This window comes from Plutella xylostella, chromosome 3 (assembly GCF_932276165.1).
Source record: "Plutella xylostella chromosome 3, ilPluXylo3.1, whole genome shotgun sequence".
NCBI lineage: Eukaryota > Metazoa > Arthropoda > Insecta > Lepidoptera > Plutellidae > Plutella > Plutella xylostella.
The window spans coordinates 10,252,357-10,275,842 of record NC_063983.1 but is presented as its reverse complement, the minus strand read 5'-3'; the positions used below and the strand labels follow the sequence as shown (position 1 = coordinate 10,275,842).

At 38.9% G+C, this 23,486-nt stretch overlaps 1 protein-coding gene across 1 annotated transcript; it reads right to left on the bottom strand.

The window, feature by feature from the left end:
- Nucleotides 1-513: 513 nt before the first annotated feature.
- Nucleotides 514-14,427, bottom strand: LOC125489592. Its single transcript, XM_048625835.1, has 4 exons — nt 12,705-14,427; nt 11,711-12,605; nt 7,437-7,613; nt 514-906 (listed from the first exon to the last, which is right to left on the bottom strand). Exons 1-4 carry the CDS (start codon nt 14,180-14,182, stop codon nt 514-516), a joined length of 2,943 nt encoding a protein of 980 aa, XP_048481792.1. The 5' UTR covers nt 14,183-14,427.
- Nucleotides 14,428-23,486: the final 9,059 nt, after the last annotated feature.

Sequence of the window (23,486 nt, the reverse complement as noted above, 5' to 3'; positions counted from 1 at the left end):
GTATAACTAATAATTCGCGAAGGGGATGCAAGCGAGCGTGATCCAGCCGGGAATACGGTTTGGCGCCGACTGACTGCGCGGGCTTCGCTGGCCGGTGGCGCGAGCGCGGGGTGCGCGCGGGTGAAGGGGAGGACGCGGGACGCGGTCTGCGCAGTAGAGCTGCGCAGGAAAACGGCGCGGCGGCGTGGGACGCTAACCGTTTTCGGCGCGCGATTTGTTTTCGCGGGAAAACGGTTAGCAGTCTTGTTACATCAAAGACGCGGTTGGTCTTGGCGGCCTTGGCGACGGTGTCCAGCAGCACGCAGGCGAACGCATCGAGTGTAGCGGCGGAAGCGGCGGAGTTTGCGCGCCGCGGGGGGGCTGCGCGCCGCGTACTCGTATAGCGCGTCGTGCGTGGCGGGCGCATCAGGCGCGGCGGGGGAGGCGGCGGGAGCGCGCGCCGCGGGCACGCTGGGCGCGCCGGGGCGGGTCATCACCTTCCTCTCGCCGGTGCAGCTGCGGTCGTCATCGTCGTCAAGGCCGGTAGTCGTAGGACGCGTAGGGCGGGCCAGCCAAGTCAGCCGAGGCAGGGCGGCCGCGCGCAGCATCCTCGTAGGACGCGTAGGGCGGGCCAGCCGAGACAGCCGAGGCAGGGCGGCCGCGCGCAGCGTGCTCGTTCGACGCGCCGGGCGTGGCGGGGGGGGCGCGTACCGCAGGGGACCCGCGTGCCGCGTTCTGCTCGTGCGCGTGGGGCGCGCCGGGCGCGGCGGGGAGGTCGCTCGCTGCGGTAGGGACAACCGCCACGTGCTCGGCGGGCGCGCCACCGCCTGGGCGGGGCGTTACCGTGCTCTCGCCGGCGGTGCCGCTGCTGTCGTCTTCGTCGAGGTCACGACGCTTCGCTCTTCCTTTTCCGCTGGCATATTGTTTCTTGCAATAACAGTTCGCACTCACAATTACAGTTTCGTGTCTCCACTAGTTGGGCGCCACTATGAGGTTGTCCTATCGTGGGAGTGGCAGATAGGAAACACAAAACTCAGGGAATACAAAGCACTGTATTTAAAGGTTCTTCAGACACGTAAATAGCAGTTGAGGTAGTCTTTTGCGTATAACTAATAATTCGCGAAGGGGATGCAAGCGAGCGTGATCCAGCCGGGAATACGGTTTGGCGCCGACTGACTGCGCGGGCTTCGCTGGCCGGTGGCGCGAGCGCGGGGTGCGCGCGGGTGAAGGGGAGGACGCGGGACGCGGTCTGCGCAGTAGAGCTGCGCAGGAAAACGGCGCGGCGGCGTGGGACGCTAACCGTTTTCGGCGCGCGATTTGTTTTCGCGGGAAAACGGTTAGCAGTCTTGTCAAATTTATTATTTATTAAAAAATTGTACACCAACAATAAATTTACAATATCATTATAAAATTATTAATTAAATATAGGTACTAATTGTTCTGTGTAAATTTATCAATTACAGGCACATACAACATTCATAATTTTAAATCAGTTTCCTAAATAATATACCTACATTCCAAGATTAAATTATCCAAGTTAAATTACAGAAATAAAATTAGAGAAATAGATTATAGAAATAAATTACAGAATTAAATTACAATATAATTATCAATTAATATAATTATCTAATAATATAATTATCAATTAATAATATTCATGCAGCATGCATTATAAAAATAAAAAATATATTATAATTTATTTACAAATTGCAGAAATATCCTATAATTTGAGTGTTAAATTAAATGTTATAGTAGAACTATACTTAGCTCGTGAGGCTTAAATATATTTATTAGGGATTGTTAATTATAATTAATCTATGCGCCTATCTATCTATGGAAGGCTAGATAATACAGGTGTTGCAAAAGGGAACACCCAAATATTCCGAAAAACTTTTTTCCGAATTTGAAAACACCGAATATGTAATTTACGAAATATTGCAATACCGATTTTTTAAAATGCCGAATTCTAAAAATCACGTAAATTATAATTTCGAATATTATAATCACGAAGATTTGTTATTACGATTGTCAAATACACGAACGTTAATAAATCCGATTACTTAAGCTTACGAAAAATAAAATACCGATTTATTATAATCACGAAAAATACAAGACCCGATCGAAAATGTGATAATTCGTGATTTTGACAAAAAAACCATAAACGTCTTAAAAACCTTAGACCCAAAACCTAAAGATAGGTGCGACGACGAGCAAAGCGAGGAGGAGCGTGTTAGGTGCACATAGATATCGAAAAACAAAGCGGAGCGCAGCGAAGCGGAGCGGAGCGTTTCAAATATAGAGCAAAACAATTGCTCGGAGTTTTATGGTGTTTAACCTTAAAAACCTTAGGACCTAAACCTAAAGATAGGTGCGACGACGAGCAAAGCGAGGAGGAGCGTGTTAGGTGCACATAGATATTGAAAAACAAAGCGGAGCGCAGCGAAGCGGAGCGGAGCGTTTCAAATATAGAGTTAAAATATTGTAAATAGAAAAGTGTTTGTAGTATTTGTTGTTAAGTAACACAACAAAGCAATAAAATTGCTCGGATTTTTAGGGTGTTTAACCTTAAAAACCTTAGGACCTAAATCTAAAGATAGGTGCGACGACGAGCAAAGCAAGGAGGAGCGTGTTAGGTGCACATAGATATCGAAAACAAAGCGGAGCGCAGCGAAGCGGAGCGGAGCGTCTCAAATAATATAGCTTAAAAAATATTGTTAAATTGTATACGGATTATGCTGTTAATACATTCGGGAATTTGTATTTTCGGAATATTAAAACTTCGGGATTCGTAATTTTAACAATTCGATATAATAAAAAGTCGTACTTTTAAAACATCGAAATAATAATATTCGGAAAATTGAATTTCGTCATTTTAATAAATATGTTGTTTTAATTTTCGTTTATTAACTATTCGTGATTTTCGTTATTCGGAAACTTAAAATTCGGGATTGTGTATTATTCGGAATTATGAAATTCGTAATTTTAAAAATCGTTATTTTCATATTCGTAAAAAAGTCATTCGGATTTATGTAGTGTACCCGTTGCAAAAAGGGACTAAACTAATTTTTATACTAGACACTGTGATTTCATTTCCGGGCTTAGATATAACATGTTGCACACGTAGGCTTCGGCTTTGTGTACTTACCCTTTTTGCAACACCCTGTATACAAAACAGCAACTTTATTTTAGAAACTACCTATAGAAACCCATCCGGACATGACCACTACATTAATTCATTCATACGGCATCAATCCTCCAAGTCTTATTAAGAGTGAACCAGTAATTGACACCTTATAGAGTTCGCGGAGGCACTATCGATACATCTTAAACCTAACTTAGCCTTAATACGAGTGAAAACTAACACCCGTGCGGTGTAGTCAGCAAAAGAGATGTATGAATACAGTGTACAAAATACATCCCCAGCGCAAAAACTTTCATTCTAAGATCCCCTGACAGGTGATATGAGAAATTCTTAATCAATCGAGCTTTTTTTCTGTATACAGTATCTTCTTTTTCTTCTTCTTAGCATGTAACATGAGATACTAGAGTGCGTTAAGGGTTTGTCATGGTGGAGAATGGTTTAGCTAGTCTGAATAGCTTTGCAGTCCGGCGCACCCTGTTTAGCCAGTGACTCTGGTAGCAGCGGTAGATATTTACATCATACCTACCTGATGATACTCGTACCTCGACATTTAATGATTCATTTCGTGTATATTTATCGATAAAACAGAATTTTCTTCATCTATTTCCACATATGACTTTTGTGGGGGTGGTCCTTGATCTTTTCTGCTGACTTTACCAGCTTAACTTGTTATAACTTGGTTATTGGTGCGAGATGGGTGCTGCTCAATGGGGAAAGGGACCAGGCAGATCAAATTTCTATTTGTAAGTGATCTTGATGCCAAATAAAGCGGCAGATGTAATCGATAAGCGTATATTAATTACTTACTTGTTTTAATTACATGCAGGAATGCATTGAGGGAGTTGCAGGTAAGTAAGTGGGAATAAATAAAAAATCTGAAAGGAAAACATGGTGTGGGACGCCCCCGGTTTCGCATGGTTGAGAAAGGTGGTGTTACTTGATAGTATGTAGACCGGTGTTTTATGATGATAAATACTTAAAATTTGAGAAGACTGTAACTAATTAAATTTGAACAAAACAATCGGAATAAAAATCTATTTTAACATTTAACAAGTGTAATAGCTCTATTATAAGACTCAATAAGTGCGGTAAATTTAGAAATAGGTCCGATAATTGGGTTTAAAATGATATTGTAATGATGGCACTTACACAACCCGACAAAAAACCAACATGGGCAAGTCACGGGAAGTAATGTCTAGATATTGAGTAACGTTATTGGATATGATATCATTAATACGTATAATGGTTGAAGTAGTTATATAATTTACTATTTGTGTAATGTACCTACGTATTGATAACTTACATGCAGATGTCTACTTAAACTTAAACATTATAATTAGTATAAAATTGTCATTCTGTATAATATTGTAATACCTACTCTACCTAACTTAACAAGTATTATAACATGATAAGGATAATATAATATCATAATAATATAAATCAGTTGGTATTTTTTAATAATTTTTATAAGTACCTATCTATATCTATCTATCTACTTAATGATTTCAGCGGCTCGTTAAAACTATCACGATATTAATTATGGTCGTGCCATATTGGATATTGGTATTTTTATAGTGGATAATAAATATGAATTTACAGCTAAAACACGTCCCAGGCCTGGCAACAATACATAGACATAATAAAATGTTGTAAAAATTCCGAAAATCTTTTGCTATCTCCGAGAAATCGATTAGAAATAGCTGTAAGGTGATTGGCCCCGTTCCCGACATGACTTAGCACAATTCTGTCAAGTGTGTAGGGTAAGCGTGTCAATGACGGACCGTCGATAGTCGATAGCGAATGCCCACGATAAGGTAATTAGCGCGTCGGGATATATCGGTATGTGTCGATCGTTTCCGGTTGCTTTCAAATTTCGATCAAGTAGTGATGTACACATGCGAACGCACTTTATTGTTATATCGATACTTCTTGTTCTACTTAGATTTGTTAGGAGACTTGATCTACTAAGATATCGTTGGAGAATTTTAAATTAGTATGAAATACTTAACTATTTTAAAATTACGTTAGAAAGTCAATTAGAGTACATAATACTAATGTGTTGTTTTCTCGGAGATGTTAATTTCATTAGGTTTGCTTATCTATTATTGATTATATATTATCAAAAGTCATGGAAGTAAAAATAAAAACTTATAAATTACGTTAAAAACTTACGAAATTCTAAATTCAATAAGCATGCTGAAAACTAAACTTCGAAATAGACTTCCAAACTCTATTTACATATTAGTATATGTATCGATAAGTAAATAACTCGATACTCAGTTTTGTACATAGGTGTCCCATCCCTAGCGGAGGGACGCGCGTGCTCGACGCAGCTTTTTGTTGTAAGAACTGCTGTAACGAGTCTCGTCCCCGCTAACTACTGCGTGTCATTACAGATCTTGATCGGTTGCAGCTTTTTCACAATAAAATAACTGTAGAAATTCAACATAATTATAGAAAATAGGAGAAAACGCAATTTAACAGTACTATATACCTACTTACCAAGCACTGTTTTTTGTGGCAGCGAGAAATAAAAAATCCCTTTTAGCCAATATCAGTCGTTGCATACGAATCATTGTATTACAACTTGTCCACCGAGCGCCACAATACTGTCCTCGGCATTCCTCATTCAGCCACCTGTCTTTTTACCCATAGGCCTTAGTATTAATTTTTTAACGTTTATTCTCAGTAGAATCGTATTCGCCCCTTATAATTATAGAGAGGTTATAATAGGTACCAGTAAGCTGAGGGAAAGCAGATACACAGTAAGGTATTCGACAAATGCGTGCAGCGATAAGCTGTGATCCAGTTTCTGTAACAACAATTATGATTATAACTGATCGTTTTATTTTCCCGAGGTTCTTTCTTCTACACTGTTCCGTTATCTATGACTTACTTAGTATGTAAATAAATTAAATTTCGGTACCTCTTAACAAGATTGTTATTAATGGTTTTTTATCGTTAGCTATTATAGAACACCGTTATAATACATACAACAATATAGTTAGACACGTTTAATTATCGAATTACCTATTTCATATACCTACATACTGTGGTTTAAATGCTCCGGTAATCACCATCGCTGTAACATACCTAATGTGTCATCTAAACAGATACGTCTGCATTTACTATTTAAGTATAATAAATTAATCAATTTACTTAATATAATATCCGACATAATACCACTTACGCTAATTGCCTCTTTAAGTCCTTATCGATCATTCAGTGTGGAAGCTCATTTAAGCATATTTTTTTATAAGTATCTATTTTATATTTATCACTAATTATTTCCTTCAAGTTTGTGTCGTGCAGCATAACTATCCTAAACTTTTTAATAAACTATCAAATATCTAAACAAAATAGTATTTTACTTAACTATCCACAAAACCAAGAAGATATAATACATATATATTTATACTAAGTTTGTAAAATAATTACCTACTTATCTCAAGATTTATTTAACACCTCGAACCTCGAGAGCCCTCTGGTTAAAATGACATTAAAACTGCGCGAAAAGAAAAATAAATATAAAAGAGCCAGCCAGCAATATGTGTTGGGGTTGATTGCTGCCCACAACAACGGGGTTGATAGTTAATGATAATTGATAGTTTGATAGGGTGAGTGCCGAACCGCCGCGTGACGTATGATAATGAAAAGACGTCGTAATGTGTGAACGGTATATTGAACACTGAAATATGATTATGTAGGTACAATTGTCGCTAAGTCTAAGTAGGTCGCACGTTTAAGTAAATGCAAACTAATGCCTAGATGTTAACTCTAACATCTTCCCCACTCAGAGAAGAGAGAAAATGATATTGAAACGAAATGATAAAATTTAATACATGATCTACTGATAAGGTAATGACTAAGTAAATGATCTGAAATTAATACATTTCTTAAATAGAAGTTATTCCAAAAATTATAATATTTAATAGAATTAATCTAAAGTTAACAGTTAATCTAATGATAGTTAGAAAATGATTTTGTCCAATCACATTGATCGATTGTACTTATTTTTACGCGCACATACTACTGGTATTTTATGACCACTATCACTGCACTCATAAGAGAGATTTTGCAATCGAATGTTGTCACTACACAACACACTGGAGTGGCCCACCAGGACCGGAGAGCCCGGGCGGGGGGCCGCTGGGCGGGCTGCCGGGGCCGCCGGCGCCCGGGCGCGCTGCCTGCCGCCGCACGCTCGCCGCCACGCCACCGCCGCGCCGACGATCGCCAGGGTCGCTACTATCCCGCACACCGCCACGTAGTGATGAATGTCATGATTGCTCATACTGCTTGATACCAGAGGTACTCTCTGCTTCATGTCATCCAGTTGTCTCTGAACTTCTGATAATTGTTGCTGGTGCTCTTGGTCTGACATTGATTCTGTGGTGATATTCTCTAAAGGCAGCGTTATATTAAACATGTGATTAATAGCAGCCATTTTTGGTAGTTCTATTTCGGAGTGCAGTACTAATTTGTTGGATTTCTGATTGTGTGAATATAATGTAAGCTCTTTTGATTTTATAGCACAATCGGTTCCGACAGCAAACATGCCAGCTGATTGTAATTGTAATGATGTAATCTGATCTGGACATAATAATTTAATCGGGCATTTATCGCAACAGAAATAAAAGTATGTATTTATTTGACTCAGCTCTATCCATTCGTTGTCGCATAGCTGGACAGCTGTTTTACATAGACTTGACCCATTTTTCTTCTGGCACACATCTTCATCACTTTTGATTGAATATACTGGAGACCTTAGGTTGCAAATGATTGTTGACTGATCCCTCTCCATACATAACTGTAATTCATTTTGAGACACTCGAATCATCGTATCCTTTCTTAGGTTGATAGCAATGTAATTTGATACTGGAACTATGCTGACTTTATGATTTTGTATTTGATGGGGAATTGGTATTATTTTTAAAATCTCGTAGTAGTCTCTGGTGACTAAGGGTATGGTTATTTCAATGATGATATAGTTTTTTGATAGTTTTGCTCTAGTTTTTAATAGATGATAAATTTTCGCTAAGTTTGAGTCTTCACCAGGCAGTGTAAGGTCCTTGGTAAGATGAGATGATATGATATTGAGCTCGTGTTGTAGTTGTTCAGGTGTTATTAGATGTAAGTTTATTTTCCCGTGATAGATGTTGGTAATGGTATCGAGTAGGTCATTTTGCATAGATTTGATTTGAGAAATTAGATTACTGGTTATAGCAGCAGACATCGTGAAGTCATTGATTAATGATATGCTGTTCAAGTCTTTCTGAATATTATTCTGATTCTGTTCTAAATTCAACAGTCTCTTGTTGATCGCCTTATGATGTTTATCCATAATATCCTCAGATCTTTTGATAAAGTTAAACTCTGCTTCAACTATCGATGTCTGGTTTTTCCACAACATTGCTAAATGATTTTGATTTTGCTTGATGAGGTTGATGTCATTCTCATATTTTTCTGCAAACTGGCTGTCTAGCACACCAAATAAGGTATTAGCTACGTTTCCCACGAGGTTGACTAAGCCACGTCTGCGCCGGCGCCTCACCGTCTGTTGATTTGATAGTACACCATCGTAGTGCTTTATTTCTCCGAACTCGTGTCGCAGTTGTAACATGATCTCTTCACAGTGTGACTGACTTCTTATCTTGGTACATACTTTGTTTATGTAACATAAGTACTCTGTAATTGTCGACAAGCCGTCTCGGTATGGGTTCATGTCATAATAAACGATAAGCCGCCACTCATCTCTTATTAATTGTGCGTTTGATATTTTGTCAAAATAGACTGATTGATTGTTTTTGAACGTTGTATAGTTGTAGGCACATTCGGTGTTTGATATTAGGCTGAAGAAGAACAATAATGCTGATACGAGTAATGATAGGTTGAATGGTTTCTTCTTTTTAATTGTTCTTTTTGGCCTTTTGTTTTGTTCAGTGGGAGGCAAGTTGCGTTGAGCATTTGATGAGTCATCGCTTTCTGCTGCTTGGTTGTTGATAGTTTGATAATTTTGCTCTACAGGCAGTATTGATAATTTAACGATAGGACGTTTTATTATGCCGTTTTTCGTTTTGACAGTTACCACCCTCACGTATCCGTCCTTTCCCGGATGGACCTCTAAGATTCGGCCCATTGGCCACTTCCCAGCCGGCAAATTCGCGTCATTTATGATAACTATATCTCCGACTTTGAAGTTTGGTTGAGGGCTACGCCATTTACCCTTGATTGATAACTGCGTGAGATATTCATTTCTCCATCGCCTCCAGATGTCGTTGAATATTTTTTGAGTATGATACCATCTACTTCTATGATCTTCTTCCGTTTCAATCACGTTTAGAGAAGGACCGCTTGCCAAAAAGTGCGAAGGTGTTAAACAATCTAGCTCATTCGGGTCTTCTGTGATTGGGCACAGGGGCCTACTGTTCAAACAGGCTTCTAGCTGAGCGAGTAACGTGGAGTACTCCTCAAATGTCAGTTTTTGATCGCCGACAACTCTCTTTAGGTGATGTTTCAGTTGTTTGACCTGACTCTCCCACAAACCTCCTGCTGATGGCCATGATGGTCCTTGGAAATGCCATTCGATATTCATATCTGCTATCTCGCTCATGAACTCTGTACCGAATGTTTCTTTGATCTGTTCGTATTCTTCTTTCAGTTTTCGGTCAGCGCCAATGAAGCAGGATCCAAAATCGCTGTACAGGTGCCCAGGTGTCCCTCTTTTTGCTGATAGGCGTTTTAGGGCTGCAAGCATCGCTGATGTTGATAAATCCGAAACTAATTCGAGATGCACGGCTTTTGTCACCATACATACGAATACCGCAACATATCCTTTTGATGTTTTGGTGCCTCGACCTTTACTAGCTTTCACATAAAGATGGCCGGTGTAATCGACACCTGTATGATAAAACGGTCGAGCGGTGTTGATTCTTGGCTCCGGTAGGTCGCCCATTAGGGCGTGCAAAACCGGTTAACCGGTTTTTCCGAAAACCGGTTAACCGGACAATATTTCACGGTTTTTCATAACCGGTTTTGAGAGTTCAAAACCGGAAACCGAAAACCGGGTTTTCACTGGTTTTGAACGTATTTTTATATACTTTTTTACATACATTAGAAGTTGAACCCATAAACTCTAAAAATAAAAGAATTTGTATATCGGTTGGCACACTGATGGACACTAGATTAATGGTGAAACTCATAAAAAAGCACTAAAATATTGTATGGAAATTGAGTGACGATTTTCTGGTGCACATGCCGGCACTCTGCCTAGGCGCAGTAAAGCAAACACGACGTCAGTGACCGATGTGTGCGTGTGAGTTCACACTTTTTGCTGTATGAAAACTTATTGCTGTGTGAAAAAAGGTACTCTGGGTGCACATAATTATAACGTTGAAATCTTGCCCAATAAAGCACAACAAGGTGGTCTTCATACAAACTCTAGGTAAAACAGGACTGCATTGACCGTTGTTGAAAATATAATTAGGCCAAGTGCGGGGACTGCATTCGACGTTATGGACTTTTTTCATGAAGTGTTGAGGACGTCAAATCAAATGCAGTCGTGTCCATCAATGAGTTAGGCTTTCTTTCGTTGCGTTGATATGAACAAATCTGTAATACATCAAAAAAACATTCATCATCTTACTGTTACTATAGAGTGGTCGTAAGAATCAGACTATAAATGTTTTTTTTTTTTAATCTGCCTGTATGTTTAAAATATACAATTATTGATGATAACAGAACGATATAAAAACACCATTAAGGTGCCACACACTTTTTGTAGATGTGATAACAGTAAGTACTATGATAATTCTTATTTAACTTTTTTCCTGTTCACTAAATTATTAATTTGTCATATGGTTGATTAAAAACAGGTAAGTATATCATAAAAAATGTTTTATTCGTATGTTTTGTGGATATCTTTATCTAAGGATATGGGTTCCTTGTTTAATTAGTACTGTATGACAAAAAATATATATAAGTAATATCATAACCGGTGAAAAACCGGTTATCCGGTTTTGAGGCTGAAAACCGAAAATTCAAAACCGGTTTTGAAAACCTTCCGGTTTTGCACGCCCTATCGCCCATTAGTTGTTGATGTTTTGATGGTGAGTGCTTTCTGCACTTAACACACAATCTTATTTGCTTTTTCACAACACGGTAACCACCGATAATCCAGTACTTTTGTCTGATTACTCCTGTAGTCATTTTAGGTCCACCGTGGAATGTGAGTTTATGTGTTTGATCTATGATAAGTTCCGATAATCTGCACTTTTCTGGTATGATGATCGGGTGCTTCATATCGGGGTGCATGTTAGCGTGTTTCAATCTACCCCCTACCCTGAGGATACCTTCCTCGTCTAAAAAGGGCGTTAGACACAACAGTTTGCTCTTTCCGCTGATACTCTGGCCTGATTGTAATTTATCTATCTCCTTGCTATACTCAGCCTGCTGTGTGTGCTTTATTATTATGATTTTGCTGATTCTGAGTTCGCTGATGGACAGATAAGGTTTCCAAATTTGCTGTTTTTTGTGATGTTTGTTTGATAAATATTGCACGAAACGCTTCAACCATGCGATTGAACGTACAACTTTTTTCAGGGAGCTGAAATGCTTGATGACCTTATTGATGACGTCATTGTTGTCTTGCTGCGTGACGTTTACTTGCTTTATCTTTTTGATTTCTTGATCGGTTTGATATGTTTCCTTTTCAGCGGTTGTTTTTTCGAACTCTCGAAGCCATTCCGGCCCGCACCACCAGAGGGCGTTGTTCTTGAGTTCCGTGGCTGATTGTCCTCGGCTAGCACAGTCTGCCGGATTATCTGCTGATGCCACATATCTCCATGAGTCTGATGGGATGGTCTTCACCACCTTTGATACTCTGTTGGCCACGAAAGTTTTCCAACGTGCCGGCTCACCCTGTAGCCATCCTAGCACTATTTTACTGTCGCACCATCCGTAAACTGATATTTTATAGTCTTCTGATAGACATTGTATGACTTTCTCCATAACAACTGATAGTAGAAGAGAACCACATAGCTCTAATCTAGGTAATGATACCTTTTCTTCTTTGGTGCTGCTAGCAGGAACTAGTCTTGCCTTTCCAGTTACTTGGTTGATTGATACATGGTCTCCTCTCTTGATTTTACAGTAGATGACGCACGCATAAGCTTTCAGAGACGCGTCGCAGAAGCCGTGCAACTCAATCTCGTCGCCGTTAACAGTGCCAAGCCATCGTTGTATTTGATAATAGTTGATATTTATGATATCCTCTCTAAGCACCATCCATTCTGTGGTTAAATCTTTTGGTAGTTGATCGTCCCATGCAATCTGTGACATAAATACTTGCTGGAACATAATTTTTAATTTTGTAGTCAGTGGGGAGAGCCATCCGATGGGATCGAAGATCTTCGAAAGGTCTGATAGGAATGATCTCTTTGTCACCACTTCTGATGATATTTCAATTTTTGATTGGAATGTGAAACAGTCTTATTTATTTATTTATTTATTTATTCTTCATTGCACAATATACAAAAGTAATTATGTACAATTAGGTGGACTTAATGCTAAAAGCATTTTCTACCAGTCTTGAATGGGGTTCCAACTTAACCCTAAAGTTTTTGATGTTTCTGCATGCTTAAAGTCAAATTCTGTTTGTTCTGATTCTGATGTGGTTGATATAGGTAAGTGATTTGATTTCCACTTGCGCAGGTTAAATCCTCCACTCTGGAGCACCGACATAAGGTTTTCTTTCAGTTCTTCAGCTTCTTCTGCTGTATGACAGCCATGCACGAGATCATCCATGTAAAAGCAGGACTCAATGACATCTGCTGCAATGCTGTTTGGGTTGATTTCTTTTTCATCTGCCGCTAATCTCCGCAGTGTCATCATAGCAAGAAACGCTGATGAGCGGAGTCCATAGGTGACAGATCTTAGTTGATATTCCTGGAGTACATGCTCTGGTGAATCTCTCCATATGATCTTTTGAAGGTTCTGATCTTCTTCATGCACCCAGATTTGCCTATACATTTTTTCTATGTCGGCTGTGAACGCGATTTGATATTGCCTCCATTTAATGATAAGCGTTTGAAGGTCTTGTTGAAGATTGGGCCCGCATTCCATAAGGTCATTAAGGCGATGTCCTGTTGAGGTAGGTGCTGACCCATTAAATACTACTCTAGTCTTAGTAGTTGTTGATTCTTCGCGTGTGACACTATGATGCGGCAAAAAGAAGGTAGGTTTCATATTGCCGTCATATGTTGATAGTTTCATGTGACCGAGCGATAGGTACTCATGAATGAATGCTTTGTAATCAGATTCCATTTGTTTATTTTTACAGAATTTTCGCTCTAATTGACGGAATTGAGCAACAGCTTTATTTTTGGAGGTCCCGAGTTTGTCCTCGAAGTTTTCCTTCATTGGTATCCTCACTGAATACCTGCCGTCCTCTAATCTCCGGGTTGTTTTTTGATAAAAATTTATAACTTGCTCTTCTGATGATGATAGTTGCGATTTGTCGGTGATATCTTCTATTTCCCAAAACCTTTTTATTTCGTCAATATCGCATAATGTTACGTTGCATTGTAATTTTTTAACATGACCGCACAAAATCCAACCCAGCTGTGTTTGTTGGGCTATAGGTACGTTCTCATGTTGCTTGCATATTCCTTCCAACAAAATGATAGAGTATATATCAGCGCCGAGCAGTAAATCGACTGGTCGACTTATATAAAACTGCGGATCAGCAAGTTTGATATTGTTTAAAAATGACCATTCTGGTTCATTAAATGAGACACTGGGTAAATTTTTGATAAGAGATTTCATGATAAGAACCTCGGTCTCGAATTGATAATTGTTGTCCATTGATGAGCAACAGATTTTGGTGATACCTTTACAAGTACTTTCCTTAGTACCTACTCCTGATATGATACCGTGGAATTTGCTCCTCGATAGTCTCAATGCCTGCGCTGCCTTTTCTGTGATTAAGGATGTTTGTGAACCTTGATCTATAAGTGCCCTTAATGTATGATATGTACCATCCGCTGATTTTACTTTTAGCATAGCTGTGGCCAACAGTACTTCGGGTGGAACGTCACGTTGTAGTGACACGTGAGTATTTTTATTCCTATTTGGCTCAAACTTGATGTTCGATGATGTCGGTCGCGATGCTGTTTGGCCATATTGATGGCCTTGCGAAAATGCGTCATGTAAGATGGTGTTATGATCTGAATTGCATTTTTGACAGCGTTTTTCTGATATACACGGCTTTCCAAAGTGACAATACAGACAATTTTTGCATAACTCATGTTTATTGATGATGTTTAATTTTGATTTATTGTCCATTTCTAAGAATTGAGGGCAATAGAATAACGCGTGTTCGAATGTGTCGCAAATCGGGCATCTTTTTGCGAAGTTGTTGTTTTTATTGTAGACCGGACGTGCGCTACTTTTATTCAATGACGTAAATGATTGCTGGTAATTTTTGTTGAAGTTTTTTGGCTTGATAAATGATATTTTAGATTTTTGTGGGGTGATATTCTCCTCGATTTTAGTTTTTCCAGAGGCTGACTCCATTTTCCTGAATTTGCCTTCCAGAAATGATAAAAAATCCGCAAGGGTGGGTAACTCAAACGGTTTTTGGAGAGAATCGATGTATGCCTCATTTGTACTCGCATCTAGCATTTGTGACAAAATGTGGACTAGTAATGGGTCCCAAGTGGCAGTGTCGATTCCTAGATTTTTGACTGCGTTCAGGCACTCGATGGTGACGTCATGTAGTCGCTTGATCTGGTTGATAGAAGCTTGATTTTGCATCGATGGTAGATTTAACATGATATTGATATGAGCTGAGAAGATGAGCTTCCGGTTATTATATCTATTGTTAAGTATTTCCCAGCACGCTCCGTAGTTATCGCTGCTTACTTTGAGGTGTTGTATAAGGCGCTCCGCCTCACCTTTAACTTTAGATTTCAGGAACTGCATCTTCTGCGCATTAGAGAGCGATGAGTTGTTATGTATGGCCTCCATGAAGAGATCTTTGAATGAGGTCCATAAGTGATAATTTCCGTGGAATTGAGGAATGTCCAGAACTGGTGTAGACTTCTCACGATGCTGCGTGCTCCACATTTTCTTATTGATAGCTCTTTTCATCTCATTGTAACACTGCTCGTACTCAGAAAATGCTTCTTCATACTCCAGATTCTGGCCGTTCAATTCTCCATCCAACTCCCAATGAAGAGAATCAATAGCTCGCCACCTGATTTGCAGCGTTTTAAGACAATCTTCCAATTCCCATCTCTCTGATAAATCGTCTAAATTAATGCTTGATAATGTTCTGTTTAAAGCTCGAAAACTTATCAAACAAAATTGCTATTTTGTTTGATAAGTTTCTCAGAGCATCTCTCAGGCTGCATCTGTTCTGAGGGATCGTCATCGGCGTCGTGTGAACTAGTCTTCACTTTGAATTTGATAGGTGCCGGGGTCAATGTTGAAGTGTCCCGAGGTACGGCTCCTGACTCTTTCATGTTGATGCTGTCAACAGGTACCGAATCCGTCGCCCGACTAGCTCCAGGTGCTGCTGAGGCCGGCTGCTGCATCCTTGACGCCTCCTCGACGTGCTCATGCTGTTGTGCTGTTCCCGTTCCCAATTTTAGGACGGGTGGTTTCATAAAAGGTGCTGATAATGATGATTTTGATTCCTTAATTTGATTCATGATATATTCGTAACGAACGCGTACTGCCTCAAAGACGTTGTTGACGAAATATTCGTGCGATTTGTCGTCAAATCCACATAATTTAATATGATTACTTTGAAATTCGCCCCAATAACTATTAAGCACATCTAATTTCCGCTTGAAATAATCAGTTTTTGATTTACGATCCTTGGGGTCTTTTTTAAAGTTGATATAGAGACTTTCCATAGCATCAATGATTTGCTGTTGCGTAGCTAGGATGTCTTCCATCTTGACTTCCATTTTTTAAGTTGAGCGCAAGCAAAAAAAAGGAAAGATCTTACTTGATAACGCTGGCTGAAGATGATAGTTTGATGGTTCCCTGACTCCACAGGTCTCCAAATGATAAATCCTTGCAAAACAATAGGTAAACCACTCGCGAAGCACAAATGCTAAGATTCACGACACTCGCGACTGATCCCGCCTGTTCCGAAGGCTCGAAGGACCAAAACGATGTTAGGGTTGATTGCTGCCCACAACAACGGGGTTGATAGTTAATGATAATTGATAGTTTGATAGGGTGAGTGCCGAACCGCCGCGTGACGTATGATAATGAAAAGACGTCGTAATGTGTGAACGGTATATTGAACACTGAAATATGATTATGTAGGTACAATTGTCGCTAAGTCTAAGTAGGTCGCACGTTTAAGTAAATGCAAACTAATGCCTAGATGTTAACTCTAACAATATGTTTTTGTCGATAAAGTTGTTAAAAGGAGGTCGTAAATTAGATTTTATAGCAGTTTACACCGAGTCCTCGGAAGAAGGACGCGACTGGCCGCGGAATGCCGCACTTTTGTTCTTATTTTTTCAACACCATTTCTGTTTTTGTATTGCTTTTTTGCTTTTGTGTCAATTGATACAGATGTAACTCTCGTGCAAATAAAATGCATTACTTATGCAAAAATATATGTATGCAAACAACGTGATATGTACTTAATATAAAGAAATATGATATGACCACATTAATAGTGGTTGTAGAATTATTTTTTTTTGTTTTGCTGACTGTATACCTATATTTAGAATACGCATGCCTATCTAAAGTGGTTAACAAGTACCTATCTAGTTGCCGATATGATAAAGATCAGTTGCAGGGAATAAAGGTAATAATACTCAAAGTATTTACCCTGTCCAGCCGCAGAGATGTCATGGCTTAAGGTCAAACGGGTTAAAGAAGCCATCTCATTCTAAAACAACAACTTCATTTATTTATTTATTTATTTATTTATTTATTTTATGGAAAACTTACAGCTAAAATTTAACAGTATAACACTAAAAATAAACAGTTGAAAGCCAATTACTAGTTTTCACTAATTGATAACAGAGTATACACAAATGATTCCTATGTATGCAAACATACTAACCTAACTGGAAACACGAAACTAAACTAAGCTAAATAAAATATTATTTATACCTACAATATGATATGAGTATTACATAAAATAACCGTTAAGTAAATAATGTTACTACTAATCATAAATAGTTGAGCTAAACTTATTAGTTAGATTATAGCTGATAGAACGAGCGCAACTACAAAACATGTCTATGTCCATACAGTCGTTACTAAGCGTATTGAAAGAGCGCGAAGCTCTCAAAAGAAACGAGTTCTGCCTGTAGTTGGTATGAACGAGCGGAACATGCACCAATGATTTGAGACGTAACGGACGTGAGGGGACTAACAGATTGATTTTATTCAGTAGATCTGGACAATCAATACTATTCTGAGCCAGTCTAGTGAGGAATATTAAATCTGCTGCTTCACGCCTGATTTGAAGAGGAAGAAGGTGGAATTGGTTACAATGAAACTCATAGCTACGTCTTGGAATTTTAAATTTATAACATAGGAAACGAATAAACTTTTTTTGTATGGATTCAATTTTTGAAATATAGACGCCATAACGTGGGTTCCACACTTGAGAAGCGTATTCCAAGTTGCTCCTTACAAGAGTGCAGTAAATGATCTTAATAGACTTCATCAGCTTGAAATTTTTACACGAACGCATAAGAAACCCTAGTAATTTGTATGCTTTCTTTACTATTGCATCTACATGTTTGTCAAAAAGTAATTTTGAGTCCATTATTACACCCAAATCCTTTATCTCATTACAGATGGAAATAGATTGGTCGCTAAGACTATAGGTACTCTGGTACATGTTTCGTTTACGGCCAAATGAAATGGAGAAGCACTTAGAGACATTTATGTCTAAACTGTTAAGTCTGCAATATGTCGCAAGTCTATTAAGATCGTCCTGTAGTAAATCAGAGTCCTTCGGGCTGTTGACCACTCTAAACACCTTCATGTCATCAGCAAAAAGGAGAAATTCGGAATGATTGAAGCAAATGTCAATATCATTAATAAAAATAATAAATAGGAGGGGTCCTAATAGGGATCCCTGTGGCACCCCGGAAGGAATGTTTTTCCATGCTGACATATAACCATTTAATACCACTGATTGCGTCCTGTTCGATATATAGGACTTGAGCCAGCGAAATAGATCCCCACGAATTCCGACTGATAGAAGCTTTTTGAGTAGCATTACATGGTCAATCCGGTCGAATGCTTTACTATAATCAGTATAAACAGCATCTACTTGATTATTGTTATCCATTTGTTCACTGATAAACTCATTGAAAACGAGAAGGTTTGAGACTGTAGATTTTTTCTTTAGAAAACCATGTTGATTAGGGTTAAAAGTTAGCTTTAGTGATGAGTAAATTTGATCATAGACGATACGCTCAAATATCTTAGCAATAAGGCACAGTTTAGAAATTGGTCGATAGTTGCTGACAATATCTTTTGGACCTTTCTTGTGAATCGGACTAATAAAGGCAGACTTCCACAATAATGGCATTACGCCCTCGCATAATGATCGTTGGAATAAAATGGCTAAAGGGACTGCAAGTGCTTTAGAGCAACTGAAAAGAAATACTGCTGGTAGTTTGTCGGGGCCGGCTGACTTTTTAAGATCCAAAGTTCCAAGGAGTTTACAAATATTGTCGACAGATATTTCAATAGACGCAATATCAGCTAGCGGAGTCGGGATGCTATCATTCGTATTTTCATCCACCTGAACGGGCCCAAAGTCTGACCGTAAAAATGTAGAATGAAAATATTCAGAAAACAAATTACTTATTTCTGGTCCTGACGATGATGAATAATTTAAGTGTTTCATGCACGATGGAAATGAAAATCCCTTACGTTTGCTTTTAATGAAAGACCAAAATACCCGGGGATTAGCTGGTAATGAACTTTCAATATGGGCTATGTAATCATTGAAAGATACTCTTTCGAGCCGCTTTACTCTTTCTCTCAGAAGTTCGAAGGTCTGTTTATCACTTACGTTACCATATTTCTTAAACTTACGGTGAAATTTCATTTTTTCGTTTAACACTTTAATAATGGCTTGATTATACCATGGTGGATATTTGTTTACTTTTGAAACACGCTGGGGTATGTGTTTATTTTGAAGTTCATATACAATATCATAAAATTTTCCCACAGCATCGTCAACTGAGCCCTCACCAAGTGTATTTTGCCAGTCAATTGAATTAATTTCATTATTAATTTTAGTAAAGTCAGCACGATTATAACAATACATTGTGCGCTTGCAAGGGACAAGTGGTTCAAGTTCAACAAATGAGACATTAATATAAAGAGCTGGATGATACGGGTCCTCTGGTACCAGAGGGTCGGTACACAGTGAAACTGAAACGTCGTCATTTGAGAGAACTAAATCTAGTATTTGATCGAACTTATTAACAATTAGGTTAAATTGTTGCAAACCACAAAAACTCACCGTATCCAAAAAGTTGTTTATGTGTTCACTTGATAAACTAGCTGCCTCAATCCCGTCCTCAGATACAACCCACTTGATACAGCTCATATTATAATCACCCAAAAGGATGAATTTATGAGAATCATGCTCCGTGACTATAGACTCTAGTTTATTGCAAAAGTTCTGTAGTTGATCTATGAACGAATAGCCCAGGTTTTCAGTACATAAATATAAAGTACAAATATTTAATATATATTCGCTTTTTGTAATAGGACAGCGCAACGTAATCGAGACCCATATATCCTCAGCGGGCGAGTGCCAGTCAGGTAGTCCCGTTGCTATGAGATCCCTCTTGATAGCTAACAAGACACCTCCTCCTCGCTCTTGTTGAGTACGTTCGTAATCACGATCACGCCGCCACACTACGTACCGACCGTCGAACAATTCCTCATCGTAAATTCCCTCGTACAGCCAAGTCTCCGTTAGTGCTATGACATCATAATCATTAAGTCCTACGTTCCTAGAAAAAGTATCAGTCTTAGTCCGGAGACCCCTTACGTTCTGATAGTAAACTTTTAAATTAATCATTAATATATTCAAAACGTAATAATAGCAGAACGGTCACCAGATCAAGGGCAAAATTTACAAGATAAATAATCAAAGCAAAAAATCTCGTTTCCATTGAAAACTCGCACTCGTAACCAACTCGCAACATCACTATAATATTATGTTCAATACGCTTGTAAGTATACTCATATAGACGGTAACTATATAAACACAATAATATGGCAAGCTGTAATATTAAACTTACTATGCATTTAGTAACAATTCTATCATACAGTAAAACACTATTACACAAAATCACAAATAGACAGTAAATAATTAAACAAGATAAGTTATTATTTTCGTTAACGCAGCACCAGTGTGAAAAATAAACATAACAAAAATGAAGTAATCCATTATAGTCTCTAATACTCATAGACATAGATCTCATTGAATGCTCATTACAATTATCAGTACACGTGCCCGGCTCGCTCGAGCAATAGCAGGTAGTAGGATCGAACAAAAGAGTCGTTGGGCGCGCAAAAAATGAACAATCAGGGGTTGTCAACTTAAATGAATGGCTCCAAACAAATTGAACAAATAAGTCGGACGATGTTATTATAATTAGTAAGCTGATTATTACAATCTGTTTAAATCCCCGTCAGACCTTATTGTAATGACAGGTGCCGTATCATTCCTCCGGACATGTATCTTGGCATGCTTAACCCATACGTATTTGCAGTTCTTCTCGCGCGCTACAAGCTTAGTCTTGGAGAGAAGCTTTTTGTTTCCGGGCGATAAGTGATCGTTGACATAAATGCGTTCGTCACTAGCAAAACCGATGTCAGAAGCTTTTAGAGACTGATTTTTCAGTCTAGCAGCAGCAATAAAATCTTCTTTTGCGTAGCGATTAACGAAGCCAAGCAGTATGGACTTATCCTTGGAATTGTACACAGGAACGCGTGATATAAAATTGATCTGAGATTTACTTATAGGTAGGTTGACATGCTTACCTAGAGACTCCACTATATCAAATAGGTTTTCGTTGCTTTTGAGCGGAATACCTTTGATTTCCACATTATTGAGCCTTGACCACTGCTCTTTCTCGTTCAGCTCCTGTTTTAGAGCCTCCATTGCAGACTGAGTGGATTTGACGGCTTCATGTGTTTCCTCTAGTGAAGACAAGCGGCCATTGACTCCAACAAGCTTCAGCTCAAAATCATCAATTTTGTGGCTAGAGAACTCGCAACTCTTCATTACTTCTTGCATGTTCATTTTAAGCTCATTTACATCGGAAATCAATTTAGGTAATACATCCAACTTTGATGTAAGAATATCCAGACGACTGAGAATATCTTGCAAAGTAGGTTCTTTTTTCTGGGTAGGACTTGGCGATGCAATGCGGCACTTAGGACACTTCCAGGCAGCTCTGCGCTCCGCCCCAAGGTTGCGAAATCCTCTTTCCGTAATGTTTGCGCAAGCAAAACATATATCCTTGGAGCAACCTGCACATGTGGCACCGTCGCCGATGGTCGCGTTACACGCAAAGCACAACATATTAGAAGGTGTAAGGTAAAAAGGTTGAGAACCACTGGATGACGAGCAAAGTAACGTGTGTTCCGTACGGTTTCTGGGATCGGACTGAATGCTATAAAACTATCAAAAAGCTACCATATTTTATAGGCGACAAGACTGTCTTAGGGTGCACAACGAAACTTGGCTATAAATACATAAGGAGAGACAATAGATGTACATGGGAGGTCTAATAGATGCCCATATGCTAGCGAAAGGTTTTCGCCAAAGGAAGTTAGGTCTTAAATCAAGGTGGTAAGGCCGTGGTCTAGGTTTAGTGTATCTGGTGAATGACCTAGGATGTCTTTGTTGAACTCGGATTCCTCTGGGCGCTTTATCTTTTGAAACAAAGGTCTTTAGAAATGGAAGTGTCTAATAAATATGGGTGTTTAAGGGTGTGACTACGCATATTCTTTGTGTCTGATACGAGTCTCTAATACTTCAATTATTTTCTGGACTAACAATGGTGATTATTTCCGACCTGTTTCTGACCCATCTAAAATTTACAAACCTGACAATTAGGAGATAATTTATTTTACAAATCATGGTCCACATTTTGATTACTTCTCAGTCGTAGTAGCCACGGCGCGTAGCTACCAAATCGCTAGTATGTATGCCAATATTCAACTAAATATGTATTAAATATACGAGACGACCGAATGGCGTAGTGGTTAGTGACCTGACTACTGAGCCGATGGTCCCGGGTTCGATTCCCGGCTGGGGCAGATATTTGTTTAAACACAGATATTTGTTCTCAGGTCTTGGATGTGCCCGTAAAATGGCAATAGGCCCGCCCCCTATTACATTGGGACTAAAACAACACTCTGGCGAAAAGTGGGTGCAGCAATGCACCTCTGCCTACCCCGCAAGGGAGTACATTAGTACAAGGCGTGAGTGCGTGTTTTTTTTTATTTTTTTTTTTATATGTATTAAATAGCCAAGATCAGAAGGGGGGAAACGAATGGTGTGGATCCCGCTTTACAGATACATTATTTTGTAAGAACGCTTCACTTAGGCTGCGTTTCCAGTAGGGAAACTGTCGCCGATGACTGAGTAGAGCAACATATCGGTAATAATCTGTATAGTATGCCGAGTGTTCACAGTTTACTTGTTTTGCACTCACTCTACCTACATGGCCCAAGTAACATTTCATTCGAGCTTAGGTTGTAAGAAATGCCTTTAGGTTTTATAAGGGTTGTGAAAAGGTTAATGCTTTGCTATCTGGTCATATTGAGTACTTGAAAATGATTAATAAGTCCCAAAACCAATTGTTTATTAATACAACCTTGGGGCTGCTGATAAGAGTTTAAATTAACGTTATTTTAACTTGTATTTCAAGAGCATATAGTTCTAGGATCATATAGTTGTCGTAGACTCCTGATAAAGTTCTAGAAAAGCTAGCATTTATGCTAAAGTGAGAGCTTAAGGTTAGATTTTTAACCTTGATACAACCATAAAGTTATGGAATATTGAAATCACTTATAAGTATTTTTTAAAACCTATCTTAAACCTTTAGGTTGATGAGAGTTGTCTAGGCAAACAAATTAGGACTACGTGGTGAAAACCAAAATCATTAAGCACTGGCTATGAGCTAAAGGCATTATTTAAGTCCTTCAAGAAAATTTTAAAGCTTTAGAGGCATCCTCAAAATATGTTTAATGCTTTTTAGTAATTTCCTAACGGCCGCCATATTTTTTCACTGAAATAAAAAAAAAACTTAGCAAAATGATACATTTTAATTAA